The sequence below is a fragment of the Protobothrops mucrosquamatus genome, unplaced genomic scaffold, assembly GCF_001527695.2.
Source record: "Protobothrops mucrosquamatus isolate PMUCROS unplaced genomic scaffold, P.Mucros_1.0 scaffold_68, whole genome shotgun sequence".
In the NCBI taxonomy this organism is placed as follows: domain Eukaryota; kingdom Metazoa; phylum Chordata; class Lepidosauria; order Squamata; family Viperidae; genus Protobothrops; species Protobothrops mucrosquamatus.
Window position 1 is genome coordinate 147,542 of NW_015386144.1, and position 18,436 is coordinate 165,977.

At 36.9% G+C, this 18,436-nt stretch overlaps 2 protein-coding genes across 3 annotated transcripts; both read right to left on the reverse strand.

Annotated features, from left to right (window-relative positions):
- Positions 1 to 1,182: 1,182 nt before the first annotated feature.
- PCNP (PEST proteolytic signal containing nuclear protein) lies at positions 1,183 to 10,652 on the reverse strand. Its single transcript, XM_015813244.2, has 5 exons — positions 10,558 to 10,652; positions 5,788 to 6,008; positions 4,012 to 4,086; positions 3,248 to 3,303; positions 1,183 to 2,892 (listed from the first exon to the last, which is right to left on the reverse strand). The coding sequence occupies exons 1-5, from the start codon at positions 10,610 to 10,612 to the stop codon at positions 2,766 to 2,768; spliced, it is 534 nt and encodes a 177-aa protein (XP_015668730.1). The 5' UTR covers positions 10,613 to 10,652; the 3' UTR covers positions 1,183 to 2,765.
- Positions 10,653 to 14,249: 3,597 nt separating this feature from the next.
- TRMT10C (tRNA methyltransferase 10C, mitochondrial RNase P subunit) lies at positions 14,250 to 18,433 on the reverse strand. Of its 2 annotated transcripts, XM_015813255.1 has the most exons (3): positions 18,402 to 18,419; positions 16,929 to 16,991; positions 14,250 to 16,019 (listed from the first exon to the last, which is right to left on the reverse strand). In XM_015813255.1, the coding sequence occupies exon 3, from the start codon at positions 15,973 to 15,975 to the stop codon at positions 14,725 to 14,727; it is 1,251 nt and encodes a 416-aa protein (XP_015668741.1). In that variant the 5' UTR covers positions 15,976 to 16,019; positions 16,929 to 16,991; positions 18,402 to 18,419; the 3' UTR covers positions 14,250 to 14,724. The 2 variants fall into 2 exon arrangements, with proteins under 2 accessions (XP_015668741.1, XP_015668748.1); XM_015813262.1 differs by lacking the exon at positions 16,929 to 16,991 and having other exon boundaries at positions 18,402 to 18,433.
- Between the last annotated feature and the right edge of the window lie 3 nt (positions 18,434 to 18,436).

Genomic DNA, 18,436 nt, shown 5'->3' on the forward strand with positions numbered 1-18,436 from the left:
TCCTCCCAGTTTTCATAAAGGAAACTTTATTCTTTTTCCACTGGAGCAAATAATAAAATGAAAAAGTCATGCTATTGTGATCAGGCTCTATATTACTACAGAAAAGAAGGACCCGGAAAGACCCTATTTTGAGATGCCTCTCTAGAACCATCTTGATTGTGAAAAGCATCGGTTAACCTTCCAGCCAAACCTTCATATGACCAAATTAAAATGTGGCAGATTGCTTAACTACAAATCAACAACTACAAATGGAGTACAGATAGTCCTCAACTTTTGACCACAATTGAGTCCAAAATTTATGTTGCTAAGAGAAACATTTAAGAGTTTTGCCCCATTTTATGACCTTTTTTTACTATAATTAAGTAAACGGTTGCAGTTTTTAATTTAGTAACATGGTTGTTAAGTGAATCTGGTTTCCCCATTGATTTTGCTTGTCAGAAGGTTACAAAAGGGTATCATGTGACCTTGGGACACTGCAACCATCATAAATATGAGTCAGTTGCCAAGCATTTGAATTCTGATCCTGTGTCTACAGGGATGCTGCAATGTTGTGTGAAAAAGGGTCGTTAAGTCCCTTTTTTCAGCATCGTTGTAACTTCGAATGGTCACTTAATGAGCTGTTTAAGTTGAGGACTATCTGTATAAGATTGCTGTCAGACCTACTTCCCCTTAGGGTTAATTGAATGTATAAACTGATCTGTTTTTCTGTTTGTGTAACATTCTAAAATTTACGTTAAGTCTTCCATAAATCAATAAATGTAAAACCTTGGGGGTGAGAGCTCAATGTTAGCAGGAATGTGGGCTGGGCAAGTAACTCAGGAGGGAACTTCCCTGGTTTCTTGGGCTGTAAATGGGATGGGAAAAGGAGAAACATACTTTCAAACTTGCAAGATTCTGTTTATGTATAATAAAGTAGAATTAGCTCATCTGGTCTGCCCCACAAGGCTGTCATAAATATACCTTTTCAATCAGTTCCATCCTCTTGCCTGATGCTGTCTTTAAATAAGTTAGAAAATAGGTGAGTGGAGAGAATGTCTACCCAGTTTATGACCCACCTGGTTAACAATATTGGTAATTAGCTACTTTAAAAAATAAAGAGGGATAGGAGAAATGTAGCAAAATTGAAGATCACAATCCAGGAAAGTCTTTCCTAATCAAAGAATATGGAAAAGACTTCTTTGTAGAAAGAAACTTCCTTTATTCATAGTTCTTTCTGTCATTTTGAAAGCCGCATCCATTATATTTTGCCATTACTGGTAGTTTTCCAGAACAATGCTTGTAATTTTCTGTGTCTATTTAACAGCTACATCTTTGCATTCAGCTGGTGATATCTTAGAAGGATGTTTTTAATTTCCTAAGATTAAACAAAGATACAAACAAACAGGAAGTTGGAAATATCCAAGCATGTGGTGCAATTTTCCCAGGCCATGGTTTTAATGAAACAGTGACCCTGTTGAAGCTTTATACTGAGCGAAGACCTCCAATCCAACTGGAGCTTTTGGCTCCAGATGCTAACCTACATATATATTCTGCAAAGGGACATAGCAGGTGAGCTTTGGACGCTATGCCAAGCAGGTCAAGCTATGCTAAGCAAATCTTGAAAGCTACGCCAATCAGAAATATGGTGTTCTCTTCTTTTATTTAAGAAATTATAAAGTTCTAAAAAAAATGAAGGAAAGGATATTTCCCTGAAGAAATGAAGTCTGAACTAGAAAAACTAAAAATGGGGGGGAGTGGGAATTGCATCTGCTTAAATATGAATGCAAAATAAACCCCAAAAGCAAACAACAACAAAAAACAAACCATGATTCCTTGTCATCAGAGTAAGGATGAGTTCACTTTTGGTACCAAAGTTCTAGCACAATGTACCATCAAAATATGGAAGTAAATTGCAAATTTCTGCATGTTAGTAAGCAATTGCTAATTTAAATATGTGTAATTCCTATTCCTACAGGAAATTATATATAAAAAAAAGACCCTGGCATTTAAAACATGATAAAGCATAATCTCCTTCTGAAAATTCCTTTTACCTATTAATGAATCTACCTCAAACTGACATACATTGACAAGCACTGGTCAAGGCTCAAGAGTTGAAATGTCAAAAAAAATACTGATTTACCTTTGTTATGAATGTTTGTTATACTTTCCTAATATGTATATACATGCAAGACCCATTTCTTAAGAGGGAAACAGGCTACAGAGGGATTATACAATGTTCGAGAACAGGATTGTACTACTAGTCTACCACAGTCAAAAATCTTAGATTGAAATGTAGTAAAATTATTTTTCAATAGTTTATTTTACAGAATTATGTGGATTAAAACAGTCTAGCAAGACTTGATGTACTGAACCTCTATAAAAGTAGCCTAAATGAATAAACAACGAAAACCTATCGCAGAACAGGATCTGGATTTTTGAATACAGCAGCATTTAACTTAAAACTGATTAAAGACAGAGTGACTTTTCTATCTTCATATAAGAATCATCGTAAAAAGAAAATTCCTTTAAAATGTACCACTTCCAATGCTTTTATTTTTCATAACCTTGTGAAATTAAATGCATGAAGCTACAAAATTAGCAATTGCTTTGAAATTTGTATACAAAACATAAGTTACCTCTACTTTTAAACTCATTTTTTTTGTTGTTGTACCACTACAAACTTTTAAAAGTGGTACCCAAAATAGCTGTATACCATTCTAAAAAAGGGCACTATTCCTTTAATATTGTACTCTCCCATTTCCCAACACCCAGATCAAAATAGACAACTAGTCATCCTGTTCACGAACATTTCCAAGGTGAGATTTCATATTACGTTCCCATAATTTCTGGTTGTCAGAAAACCCGTGCTTTCCTTTGTTGAAAGAATTTGGTCCTGCTGAAGTTGGAGTATCTCTGCAAATGAACAAAAGCAATTGGTTTACCTTTACTAATTCAATACTTTAGTTCAAAATATTTAAAGAGGCTACTATTAGAAAGTGAGAACACCATATCTATATGCAGTTGGCAGCAGTATGTTTACAATCCTGAAATCCAAAAATATTATATTTGGACACGCTTTCTTATGGCAGAAGGTAAACAGAAAAATATTTTAAACTGCTGTATAAATTCCAAATTACAGTCCCTGACCTATTTGGAAATAATTCTAGAAGAACTACATAAGGTTTAGCTTCAACACATAGCCAATATACTAATATAATGAATATTGTTCTACCATTTTCCTACAATATTACTATGAAAGATATGTTACCTTCCAATGTTCTTCATACGCATTTTAGCTTCTGGAGGCATCTCTTCAGGTTCACTCTAAGTAAAAAGTCAACATGAACACAATTATTTTGTTTATATTATAGATGAGTTTATCTATGTGGACATATTTGTTACTTTATGCTGATCTTGAACATCAGCTCCTAGCACACAAATCAATCATATATTTTGTTATATTCAAACTTAATAATTTATTATTAATAATCTCATCCAATCTAAAGTTTATTGTTTAAAATCTTGTATTAATACTAGAAAGACATAATACAGCTCTTGTAGTTAAGGCAGCGTACTGCCCCTAGCCTACACAATCATTAACATTTAGAGCTATGTGGAAATTTAGATTGAAAGGCAAAAAGATGCTTTGCACTTCTAAGGCTACAGTATTTATCTAAAAGCCTTTAAACCAAACATATTTTCCTCAGGATTGGCAACTGTGTGATTGTCGATACGTTTATTTACTATATTCTTACAATTAAATTTGTACATGGCTCAGCTACCAACTACTCTGACCAGTTCCCAATTTTTTTTTAAAAAAAGTCAGAAAAACATAATAGTAAAAACAAGGAACATAAGATGGCAAAAGATGGGGAAGAACAAGAAGCAGTCCCACACTACCCAGGAGGGCTCTTCAATTACCCTCACCAAAGGCTAGGTCTTCAAGGTCTCTATAACAACCAGCAGGGTGGGTATTTAACAAGCTATAGATCTGTACTACATCACATTCCTGCATTTTTCTCAGTTACTTACATCTTCATCTTCATTGAAAACTGCTGCTACAGAGAGTGTTTTTGGAGCTAAAGTTGGAGCAGGTTCTTTAGGTTTCTGAAAGAGAGCAAAGACAGAATTTTATAGATGGAAGAAATCAATACAATAGTAATTAGTAATTAAAAGCATGCTATAGACCTTAAGTAAACTACTTTACTAAACACAGACTGACATTTTACTAGAACGCTACCTTTCCCTAACCCTACATTACATGGGAAATTGTTTCCAAAACAAGACAGTTGTATTTATATACAACTAAAACTCTCATTCCTGTAACTTTTAACAGGGTGAAAGAATGCATCATAGGGCAACAATGTTTGAACCAAGATTTACCTCAAATGGACTAACCTACAAAATGTGTCCAACATCCAGGACCCACGACTCTCACAGAATTGAAATTTGGCAAATTTTATGAAACATTTTATGATATACCGTAAATATTATAAAACAGTTTTGTAACATAATGCAAAATGTCATAAAAATTTCCTGTGCTGATGTTTGAATGTGCTATATAGTTTAACTTGTGCTATTTTCAAGACAGATACATATCTAAATGTATCCCAACTTTTCTAGTTGGGAGTACATAAGTTCTATCATTGTTGAAGGAATTGAGGAATCTGGTAAGGAAATATCTCTATAAGGATGATTCAATGGACCACGGATTATCTCCACTGCACTAAATTCAGCTACTGGAAGAAAATAAATAAGAACAAATAAAGTCTATATACTTTATGAAACAAATATATTTTTAATTATTTTTCCTGTATTATTTGCTGCACCATCAAGATCTATCTCCAACTGTATGTATATCACCAGAATGTGGCTATTGGAGAGAGCTTGACTATGAAACCTTTACTATAAAATGCTCTGCTGAGACAGATTCCCCCTCTGCTTATTTTACTGTTAATTTGGCGTCTTGGCCAAGTAACCTTTGCAATTTCCATTTTTCAAAAATATATATATAAAGCTTAAATGGTTTCGAACTTCTGTAAATATTTGTATTGACAACATATGTATGCAAATGTGTACTTATGTATTTATTATACTTCTCATCCACACAGTAACTCAAATTACTTTTTGCAAGCCTTCATAGAAAAGGTGACTACCACCAAAGTGAAAAGTATTTCTACAAGGTTTTTGTAATAATAAAAACAATAGTAATGATAATAGGTCAGCCTCTAGAGTAAGACTCGTTTGCTTGTTTTTTTTTTTACTTCCAGTCATCACTGACTTCTGGCGAATTCCTAGAACCTATGCAGCTTTCTTGGCAATGTTTTTTGCTACTGCCTTCTTCCTAGGGCTATGAGAGTATGACTGGCCCAATGTCATCTAGTTGACTTCATGCCTAAGACAGGACTAGAACTCATGGCCTCCTGATTTCTACTCTGGTGCCTTAACCAATGCTGGCTCTCTAAGCTACTAATTATATTCTTATAAATGAATTCCTATATCTTTAATCAAGGCTTAAGTATTAAAAAATTAGTAATTTCTATTTATTTTTGTCAGTATATAACATTACTAAGTTATGCACTCGGCACCATACTACAGGAAACACTAGAATAGAAATTGTCTTCATACGAATTCCATGTCTCTTGACATAATTGTTCATAAAACATGACAATAAAAACCATTTATAATACACATGGCTTAATTAAGATGAAATCAATATTTCAGGACTATTATTAATGTCAAATTAATATTTATCCATTCAAACCAATACTAAATATTGCAAATTCAAAACATTTTCTAACCACTTACAGTTGCTCCAAGTTTGATGGATATTGCAGGTGGTTTCTTGGAAAGCTGTGAGCCAATGGCAAACCCAAACTTGGACATTTTGGCAGGAGCAGGCTTTGTTGAGAAGTCTTCAGCATCTTCATCAACTGCATGTTTCTCCAAACTACCACTCGAGCTTTCCCCTCCATTACTGGAAGAAACAGTCTTAGTTTTCACAGGTTTTTCTGCCTCTTCTTCAGGTCCTGGTGAAGTCGAAACAACTTACCAAGATGAGCTATTTTTACTGAGTGGACTGATGGGAGCAGCAACCTCATAAAGCACTGTTATTCAGAGGCGACTTTTGCACTTACAGTGTCAGCACCTCCACAACTGTTTATACAGAGCACACTGTAAGGACATAGACATATAGTGAAGGGAGCTCCTATCACTCGGCTAATGCAGAATAAAAATATATATGTAAATATATATTTAAAATCATGCATCCGCATGTCATCCCTAGGAAAACTGTAAGAGTCATTTCAAGTCAAGACAGAATAAATCCACGGAAGTAATTGAAATATATAACTTTGAAAATATCAGTTTATGCTGTCTTGAATTGCAGAAATTACAGAAATAGAAAAAGATCATAAAATTGAAAATTCTAACATTTAAACCACAAGTATTTATGCCACAATTCTTAAAACTAAAAATTGTCACAACGCTTAAGGTTGGCTTATTGCAGCAAAAAACAAACTTTGCCATTGGCTAGGTGAGATTTAGCAATGTGAGATTTTATTTAGCTAGTTTTTAAACATTGTAGTTGTTGTTGACTGGAGTTTAGATGATTCCCCCCAAACTAAGCAAAGCTGGACTGGTTACTATTGGCATGGAAGGGCACCAGGAAATGCCAGAATTATAGACTACACTGTGAAGCTGAAATACATACTGAAGTAAAGCAATAACCAATCATGTCGACACTGTTGGCAAAAAAAATATGAATGTATCTGTGAAGGCATGATGAATTAAGTCCAACATGACAGTACATTTCCTTTTTATCAACCACGAATTTGCCCAAGATATGCATGCACTCCAAACAAACTAATCACTTTGTTCAACTGCATAACTGCTGCTGGTAAGTTTTGATATATTTTTCTGTTTACATTCCTTGAAATATCCAGTGCATTCAGAAAATATTAATTGTTGTCAATTTTGTTATGCTACAGCCTGATTCTAGTTGTTGAAATTCATTTTTTCCTCATTAATCTACATTCAGTATCCCATAATGACAATGTGAAAACAGAATTTTACAAATGTCTGTAAATTTATTAAAAAGAAAAAAACTGAAATATCACATTGGTGTAAGTATTCAGACCCTTCACTCAATATTTTGTTGAAGGACCTTTGGCAGCAATTACAGCTTCAAGTCTTTTTGGGTATGACGCGACAAGCTTTGCACACCTGGACTGGGGGATTTTCTGCCATTCTTCCTTACAAATCCTCTCAAGTTCAATCAGGTTGGATGGTGACCATTAGTGGACAGCCATTTTCACGTCCCTCCAGAGATGTTCAATAGGTTCAAGTCAGGGCTCTAGCTGGCCCAGTCTAGGACATTCACAGAGTTGTCCCTAAGCCACTTCTGTGTTGTCTTAGGAACGTCGTTAACCTAATCCGAGGTCCTAAGAGCTGGGGAACAGGCTTTCACTGAGGATATCCCTGTTCTTTGCTCCATTCAGCTTTCCTTTAACCCTGACCAGTCTCCCAATCTCTGCTGCTGAAAAACACCCCATGATGCTGCAACCATGCTTCACTATTGGGATGGTATTGGGCAGGTGATGAGCGGTGCCTGGTTTCCTCTAGACATAATTTTTAGAATTGAGGCCAAACGGTTCAATTTTGGTTTCATCAAACCAGAGAATTTTGTCCCTCACAGTCTGAGAGTCCATCAGGTCCTTTTTTTGTAAACTTCAAGCTTTCATGTGTTTTGCCCTGAGGTTTCTGCTTAGCCACTCTGCCATAAAGCCCAGATCGGTGAAGGGCTGCAGTGATGGTTGTCCTTCTGGAACTCTGTCCCATCTCCACAAAGGATCTCTGCAGTTCAGTCAGAGTGACTATTGGGTTCTTGGTCACCTCTCTAAGGCCCTTCTTTCCCGATTGCTCAGTTTGACCGGGCGACCAGCTCTTGGAAGAGTCCTGGTGGTGCCAAACTTCTTCCATTTGAGAATTATGGAGGCCACTGTGTTTTTAGTAACCTTCAGTGTAGAAATTTTATTGTAGTTTTCCCAGATCTGTGCTTTGCAACAATCCTGTCTCTGAGCTGTGCGGGCAGTTCCTTTAACCTCATGGCTTTTGCTCTGCTACAGTATGTATTATCAGCTGTGAGGCACATAGAGAGGTATATTCCATGTCCAATCAATTTAATTACCACAGGTTGACTCCAGTCAAGATGTAGCAACATGTCAGCATTTTTTTCTTTTTATTAAATTTACAGATATTTCTAAAATTCTGTTTTCACTTTGTCATTATGGGGTACTGAGTGTAGATTAATGAGAAAAAAAAACAAATTTCAACAACTGTAGAATCAGGCTGCAGCATAACAAAATTGACAAAAATAAAGTCAAGTCTGAATACTTTATGAATGCACTGTAACTAATTTGTTGCCCTTAGGGATTTGGCTTCTGTTTATCCTTTATTCATTTGAGTCTGTGAACACCTCTCTGTTCTCTTGGGACTACTAATTTGGAATTATGTCTGCTATCAGTTCATTATGCTCTGCATTGCTAGATAATTCAAACAGCATTTATATTTATGCAAGATCCTGCAGAATGTCACAAATTCTTAGGAGTACTAAGTGTAAGACTGCTAGGGTCCAATTCCAGTTAAGCATTTTTGCTGAGTATTTAGTGTCATAAGTAGGTCAAGATTAAGTAGTCTCTGATGCAAAGCTACAAACTGAATAAAGTTATGATCTGAAAATGTACCTTCTTCTGAATTCCATAAGGAATACATTTCAATCTATCTTATGATCCTCTCCTTCATAGAAATCTTATTCTTCATTTATCACATAAATATGAGGATCACAAATCTGCAGAGGGTAGGAAGAGCAGCATTAATCTGATAGGCTTCTAGAATTAAAGTAACTGCCTCTGCTTTATCACCTGACCTGGGTAAGCTCTGTTCTCCATTAGCTGGTTCAGGAATGTCTATAACTGTGCTTTGCAGACTATCACTTTTGAAGACCCAAGTAGACTGCCTGGGAATGCCATCTTCTATGTGAGTAGACAGGACATAATGAGGATCTGTACCTTGTCAAATCCTAGGAGCTAAACTGAAGGATACTGGGTTTTGCAGTATATAGTGGAATGGGGGTGAGTATTGGTAGAGGAATAAGAGTTGTGAACTAGTTCACAACTCTTATTCCTCTACCAATACTCACCCCCCATTCCACTATATACTGCAAAACCCAGTATCCTTCAGTTTTCCCAGCATCATTTTGTCAACAGTGTAGAGGGAGATCCAACTAGTAATCCTTGTTTTAAATTGGACAGATTGCATGTTGCTATGCTGCTTTTCCCACTTCTAAGACTAGTCCACCTTCTGTTTTTTCACTGGTAAACATAGATTATCTTTTCAGTTCCATAATTCGGATATTTCCAAGTTGATGCAAAAGTCTGCAACAATGCCACTTGAATAAACATTTGAGAAGTTGACTTTGAGCAGTACTAATTTGTTACAGAAGCTTGGTCTACAAACCAAACTAGTTGCACTTATTGTTATTGGCATGGATCCAATTCATTCGTCTCTGCATCTCTTAGTGCTAACTACAGAAATGCAGGATTGAGATAGATCAGTGAAAATGAAACATTGTTAACACTACATAATCATATGTTCCAGTATATTCTTTCTTTAGCATGTTATTTATATGCAGATAACTATTCGTTCCATAAGACCAGCAAATATGTGTATCTTTGCAGACCTGGCAGAGTTTTATGGGTGTTGTAGTTCAGCATATCTAGAGTCACTAAATTCAAGAAGGTTGTTCCTGAAGGAAACAAATCATTATGCATCATGCATCAGATTTATATACGGTCTAGTTAGTATTTAAGTATGCTACTAATGCCCAGATAAGCATCCATGGAATTCCTGTGGGGCCATTTTATGGACCTTTTATCTCATAATAACTATAAAAGAATGCTGATCACATTCTAGAGCGAATAACTTGCATTCTGAAGTTACTGAAAAGAGCAATATCCACGGCCAAGCTTTATCTGCAACCCTCTTGGCATGAGAGTGACGGCCAGATATTCTTCCAACCGCGCAATACATGCAAGGAGCTACTACTCTACAAAGGTACAAGCTGGCCTGTCTACAGGGGTCTGGGCGAACCTACAGAACACTGCGGGGCTCTGACATGGACTAGATCAGTGTTTCTCAAACCTTGACCATTTTAAGGCATGTGGACTTCAACTCCCAGAATTCCACAGCCAGCATTGCTGGCTGTGGAATTCTGGGAGTTGAAGTCCACATGCCTTAAAATGGTCAAGGTTGAGAAACACTGGACTAGATCGCCACAAATTGCCTGCAGATTAGATCGCGAGTTTCTTAGTGAAAAAGCCTGAGCTCAATTAAAGCCGACGAACGGGCATTACGAGAGCCAGCCTTCGCACGGACTCTCGAGAAAGGAAAAACATGTCCACACGCACCTATCCCTCGACCCCCCCAGCCCTAAGAGAATTTTCACGTTTTAAATGAAAACCTTGGATGAAAAAAAAAAAAAACAGTTGCGGAAGAGGAACATGAGCGCAATATGTTTACCTCCGTCAAGCCGCGGTCGTTTCAGCTTCACATCGCCTCCTTTCTCGTCCGCCATTTTTTCTCCTCCTCCTCCCTCCCTGTCCCGTCGCTACTGCGCTGTGGTGAGCATGCGCAGTGAATGAGTCCTCCCACGATCCATCCGGGAAAGTCAAGAGGAGGCTGGAGGAGTTTCCTAACGCTGAACTTGTTCTTAGTGCTTTCTCCGCTTCTGCTAGTTTTTTTTTTTTTTTTAGGAAACCTCTGGTTTTCAGTTGTAAAGGCGGCCGTTAAACAGCTGCGGCAAACATTTGATTTGCTCGACGGTCCTTTGGACCCGACATCGCTGTATAGTTTCTATCGCAATGACATACAGACAGACCGGTTAGGTTCAAGAAATGTATTATTTGTAATTATCGTGGGAAAACGTCTGTTTCATAATACAAGAAGTTACCGGAAAGGAAGTGTAGTACTATAAACCTGACATTGCTGAACAGACTATTTGAATCTCTCTCTCTCTCTCTCTCTCTCTCTCACACACACACACACACACACACACACACACACAAATCCAGGAGCCTGGATTCAATTCCTATGGAATTGAAACTTGGCAAATGTTATAAAACATTTTGACCTTAAAAAAAAATCATAAAATATTTCCCGTGAACAACTCCTGATGTTTCACTATGCTACACAATTCAACGTGGACTATTTTAAAGCAAATGCTTTTCCAGTGAAGGCAAGACATTAAAAGTTCTATCGTTTGTTGAATCTGATAAGATGGTATCTTTGAAAAGATGACCCAATCAGTCACGGGTTGAGTGTAAATGATCAATTTGCAAGCTATTGGAAGTATGAATTATTGGATTTGTAGCACAAAGTCAGTAGCTAAAACTACTTTACTTCAGCAAACATTAATATCTGGTCAAAATAGATGGGAACTTGCACACCTTCCATTGATGTCATATAAAGCTATACCGTATTTCCCCCCAAATAAGACCCGGTCTTATATATTTTTTTACCTCAAAAAGAGGCACTAGGTCTTATTTTCCGGGGGATATTTTACCTTAGAACTGCTGCAGCCGGGCCACCCATGCCCCAACAGCTGTCACGCCACTGCTTGACTTCTTCAGTGGCCATTTGTCGGCACTTGCAGCAGGACACCACGTGACGCATTGCACCAGTGCTGCTGGTCATGGAAGGATGCCACATGGTGCTTCACACCAGTGCTGCCGGACATGGCAGGATACTGTGTGGTGCTTTGGGCTGTTTGCAGGACGCTGCATGGTGCTTCGGGCCATTGCTGCTGATCATACCAAGACACCGCACGGCGCTTCAGGCCATTTGCAGGAGGCCGCATGGTGCTTCGGGTCATTGCTGCCGGTCACAGCAGGATGCCACGCGGCTTCGGGCCATTTGCAGGAGGCCGCATATTGCTTCAGGCCATTGCCGCCGGTCACAGCAAGGCGCTGCACAGCGCTTTGGTCCATTTGCAGGAGGCCGCATGGTGCTTCGGGCCGTTACCACCACTCATGGTGGGACACCGCACGGCACTTTGGGCCATTGCCACCAATTGCAGCAAGGCGCTGCACAGCGCTTTAGGCTCTCTGCAAGAGGCCATATGGTGCTTCGATGGCAACGGCCTGAAGCACCACGCGGCATCCTGCTGCAACCGGTGGCAATGGCCTGCAGTGCCGCATAGTGTCCTGCCATGGCCAGCAGCACCGGCCTGAAGCACCTCATGGCATCCTGCCACAACTGGCAGCACTGGCCTGAAGCACCATGCAGCCTCCTGCCGCCAGGAGCGGCAACGGCATGATGAGCCACGCAGCACAAGTGTCGGGGCATAGGAGGCCTGCTTGCAGCGGTTCTATCGGTAAGTGGGTGTGGAGTGTGGGGTAGCTCCATCACCCTACCCCTGGCTTAGCTTGACTTTTAGGCATGCGCCTCGCCACAAAACTAGGGCTTATTTTTGGGGTAGGGCTTATATTAGCCCCCCCCCAAACCAAGCTAGGACTTATTTTGGGGGTAGGTTTTACTTTCGGGGAGTCATGTTATGATCCTGTGTGGCCAAACTTTAGTTTGACTCAAGCACCGTATATAGGTAGTCAACTTACAAGTTCATTTAGTGACTGTTCAAAGTTACAACAAAAAGAAGTGACTTATGACCATTTTTCACACTTATGACTACTACGGCATCTTCGTGGTTATGTGATCAAAATTCAGACCCTTGGCAACTGACTCATATTTATGACAGTTGCAGTGTCCCAGGGTCATGTGATCACCTTTTGCAACTTGCTGACAAGCAAAGTCAGTTGGGAAACCAGATTCACTTAACCATGTTATTAACTTAACAACTGCAGTGATTCACTTATCAACTGTGGCAAGAGATGTTGTAAAAATAAGCAAAACTCACTAAACAAATATCTCATTTAACAACAAATTTTGGGCTCAATTGTGGTCGTAATTTGAGAACTATCTGTATAGATAGATTTTTGTTTCATTTTGAGATTTTTGGTATTTTCATTAATACAATTTTTTTTAAAGACAAGGACTTGCATGAAAAATTATTTTGTGCATGGAACAAATGTATTTTGGCTCAAAAGTTCAACTGAACAGTGACAGTTCAGCCAGCTGGACTGTTTTGTTTGCTGGTCTTAACAGAGACAAACTCAGAGGTTTCACATGGGGTAATGGGGCAAAGCTGGTGGGACTGTTTTCCCCACTCCATTTTCCCTGCATGATTTATGCATCATCCACCATTTGATTTTCCTAGTTCTGTATAAAAATGTAAAATAGCACTGTTAGAAAATAGGCCCAACACAATTATCATTAAGTAAACCAGTCACATAGACACAAAGAACAAATAGGTAATAAATAGGAAAAATCAGTGTGTACAACTTGCATTTCTAACTTTTTAAGATTCCTATATTCCATGTAATGTGAACAATTTAGCCAAACAATACACATCATGAATTTGCTTGTATTACGCATGAATACAAGTTAATTACCATGTTTATGGCATTGGCATCTGCTCCTAGCAATAGCCATTAAGGAGCTAAAATAAACATATTATCGCTTGTCAATGTATTTTCACTGGATAAAAGGAATTGATTTTCCATCGGCACCTTTCTCCCAATAAGCACTGCCACTGCCCATGAAACATGGCACATTCTACCAGCCTTTTACTCTTTATTTTGATGTTCTTAACATCTTCCTTTTCCTTAGCTGTAATGGGGCCCTGTGGTGACCTGTAAATATGAATATATGTTGGACCGAATAAAGATCATAACAAACTGGTGATTTTGTGCAGAGAATGGTCCATTCATAAAATGTTTTGCACTTCTCCCTTTTGCACAGATCCTTTTTTATCTCTGGTGACTACAGAAACATCAAAAGAAGCTTAACTTTTGGAGATGGAATCCTGGGATGGAATAATCACAATGTTGCTATATTTTAAACATTGTTAATATTTTTGCACCTTATGTTTGATGTGTTTAAAACTGTGGCAAATCACCATTTCGTTTTAGATCATTTGATCAAAAGACAAGGTATATGCAATTATAAAATAATTAGATCAAAAACATTTAAAACATGTTTTAGTAAGTAGCCCTATTTAACAAGTCTAACTTTTTAAATAATGCCTTAATAAAGATACAATTGAATATTATCCAACTTTTCCCCTCTAAAATAAAAAGATCATACACACAATTCACTTTTTTTAATAGTTACTTTCCTCACATAGTATTAATTCCTGAATAAAATCAGAACATTTACAGTAATTTGAGCTCCTGGTTGTTTATCAAAATTCACAATACTGTAATCACATATTCCCCTGTATCAAAATTGGGAAACTACATTTACATAACTTTGTTGTATGAGGCAATGTAATGGAAAGCAGAGAAAAAGCATATACTATATTACATTGGGGTTAGTGACAGACCTGAAGCATTAACAATTACTGTTATTGTCTTTAACCTGACACCGGTTTTTTCAGCCCCATTGTGTATTACAGAGGTTTTCTTAGCAGTCAGAAGTGATGATTCCTATATATTTACAGAGTCCTCCTGTGGTAAAACTACATGTTTTATCATTATTGGGTTCTTTAGTCTATAAAAGTTGAAAGCTTTCTGAGGACGAATGTTATTTTACATGAAAATGTATACCAATCATAACTGGGTGATTTACACACTACTCTTCCCACAATCCATTCCACAAACGTTTCTTGGAGAGCTCCTCTACCAATAGCTTTTTTTTAAAGTTTTGCTCATAGATTTTTTTATTCTTTTGTCTATGAATATAGTGTTGCAAAGATGGATCTAAAAAACCTTCGTGTTTTCTTTTTGGAACAAACTCTAGAGCTTCCTTCCAATTTCCAGTATTTTTCAGAGTTAGTAAGATCATCATCATTTGATCCAGAGTAAGAACTTTGGCTCCAGTTTTCCAATGAAAGTATCTTTCTAGGGGAAGTTGTGCTGTTGCCAACTTCAAGCGCTTTGCACGAGCAAGAGAGACTCCCTTCTTTATTGACTTATCAACTAGGGATCCAATTATATAGATTTTATTATGGTCAAATGTTTCCATTACATTGGGAGAATCAGCTGTTAAGTAGACAATCTGATTTCTTGGAAATATTTCAGCATAAGACTTTTCTGTCACTGTCACAAACAAATTGTCCCATGCATCTCCATAACGCTTGAGGAATTCGTTGTGGTATGGACCATCTTCTTTAAGATTACAGTAATATAAATGAAATGGTTCTACAGCTTTACGATTGGCTCCTTCACATTCCATCATCTGTTTCACTGTATTCTGCATCTCTCTCTCTGACATATCATCGTAATCCATGTCAAATACCAGAGGCTGGCCAAAACTCATAGCCTGAGCAGCTTTCCAGTTGTACAAATCATCCATTGAGGAATCCCAAATGGCACGGAACAATCTACTTTTTGGTATTAGCTCTTCATTGTCCATTGTTTTTCTAAGTTCCTCCCTTTCTTCCTGTAGTCTTTTCTTTTTTACTTTATCGGCCTTCTTTCTCATTTCTTTTGAAGCCAAAAAGGCCAAATACCTATTTCTTGAAGTAACAGAAGGATATTCAATCAACTTATTTAACTGTTCTTCAGTAATATTTTCTGGAGCAGCTTTACCTAAACGCCTAGACATGTCAATATATTCCTTAATAGCTGCTATATTAGGCTCTTCTTCGGGCGATGCTTTTTCAAATGCTTCTTTTTCCAAGCCAGAAAGCACAACCAATTTCCATTCATCTAGATTTATGTCCTCATCAGCATTTTTTGAAATATTTTTGTTTAAATAAATCATCCTCAATGTTCCACAAGTACTGATTTTACTGGGCATTGTTAAAAATAACCCATATTTTGTCATTTTCGGTGCAATCAATTTGAAGGCTGATCTTCTAATCAAATTCAATAAATGCATGTTGAAAAAGATCAGAATTGAGAGTTATGATGTCCAATATATACCTGCAATTACACATATACAGAAAAGAAAAGATATTTTAGAAAAACAAACCTGAAATTGTTCTTCATCATAATTATTATAAACATCAGTAATACAAACTGATTTTATTTATTGCATTTTTATTCTACCCATTTCTTATGATTCTGAATAGATTGCAAAATACTGCAGTGACACAGAAGGACTGAAAATAAAAGTATTAAAATCAGAGAGAGAGATTTTAAATCGAAAAAAGTAACCTTTTTATGATTTCAATCATATTTTTGGAAAAGCTCAAGTTCCTACTGAGCAAGTCAGTAATGCAAAGTAGACAAAACTGTCAAGCCTTCTTTTTAAAAAGTACATAAATGTATATTAGGAGAATTTTAAAGCTCATGGCACAGTTTTTACATAATATATATTATGTATGTATGTATGTACGTATGTATGTATATATATATGTATATATATTAAGAGTATTTTAAAGCTCAGGGCACAATTTTTGCATTTCTCTTCTTGAAATGGCAAAAAAAAATCTACCAATGTGGAGTCATGTTTTGAGAAGGGGTCAAATACTTATTTCACTCATTAAAATGCAAATCAATTTATAATTTTTTTGAAATGTGCTTTTCTGGATTTTGTTGTTGTTATTCTGTCTCTCACTGTTAAAATAAACCTACCATTAAAATTATAGACTGATCATTTCTTTGTCAGTGGGCAAATGTACAAATTCAGCAGGGGATCCAATACTTTTTCCCCTCACTGTAAATATATGCTTCAGGCAACTTTGCTGTATGGCTGTAGGAGCTGGGAATGTCAGGAGAAATAAAATGTAATGAAAAAGTATAGAGAATGAAGAACAAATGAAAGTATTTATATACTGTAGAACACAGAGATACAGGTATGGTAAAATGTATTTTATAAAATTATATTACCTTTTATTTTTTAAATATTTCGCCACTTGATATATTTGTATATAGTAACACACCTCTGAAGTTCTAGAGAAGAAAAACAGCTTTTAGAAACTTAAAACTAGTTTATGCTTGATTTCAGTTAAAGCATTAACATCCCATTCAGACTCTCACAGCTTCTAGGCATTTATTATGTTAAGGGAAGAGATGTATAATTGGGTATCATCAGCATAAGGATGATATTTCATCCTATTGCAATAGATGAGCCGTAGGAGTTAGTAGCGGAATCTCTTCCCCAATCACCAACTGGAATCAACCCTGGAGAAAGGAGCCAAATCAGAACAACATCATGCAGCCTTTCCCCAATTCTCTGAATCAATCCTGGATACCGCCGTCAATGGTATCAAAAGAGAAGTCAAGCAGAGCAAGGATGGATGCACAATTGTCATCTCACCTTTGTCAGAGATCATTCAAAAAGGCAAGAATGTTGTTTCTGTCTGAAATCCTGATGAAAAAGTAGGCAAGATATTTTGTATTTTTTCCTTTTGTGCAGTTTTTTTTATTTTTTTTTAGTTTGTATTATTTTTCATTGTAATGTTTAATAAAATTATTATTAAAAAAAGATCACATACAGAAAAAAAGCTTATGCCAGAAAAATTCCCTTCCCAAAATATGGAAGCTAATGACACCATCGACAAAACATGAAAAACAGACAATGAGATTCTTATTACTTTTCTCCTTATTATAAAGCATGCCCAAAGAGATTTAATATTTTAGCCATGTGTACAAAAATCTGATTTTAATATTAGAATGGTAATATATACACATGTGAAACCCGCACACTATTATTACTGAGAAGTGGCCATCTCCCAGCAGGTCTATTACAGTAAACCACATTATTTTCAGTGAGATACAGGCCAGTTGTTAAAGACTCATCTGATCTGAGCACAATTATTGGTGACTACACCAGCACATAGTTCTCTTGGCAATAATATCCGTTTGCTACCTCCTTATTCTATGTTTTCACTATTTTCTTAGTCTAATCTACAACGCAGATATTTCAGGTGGTTTCTAGTCTAAATACTAAAGCTTTACTGCTATGGTTTTCCGAGATCAGATAAGGCTGACTAGTTATTGTATCAGAAGAAATCACATTGATTTCAGTGCAATTTCCTTCTGATAGATAAATCCAAGTTTCATTGCAAGTATGCCTAATTAGCGTCAGAAACAATACAATGAATTTCTTCATTCATTCTTCTTTTTCTATTTCATTGAGGGGCAAACGCGGCAACATTAAAACAGCCATCACCTCCTTCCCATATTTAAAACGAGTACTATCTACTGAAGAATTTCGAGGGGAGGGGCAGCAATATTAATTTTATAAAACTAAATCTATTATAGTTAACAGTCCACTTTCTTAGGTGGTGAAACGGACTGAATTCATTAGATTTCATGTTTTAATGAACAATCTTACTTTTTAACACCTCGCATACTTACCAACATGAACATCTAAGCGCGCCTGCCCGCTCCGG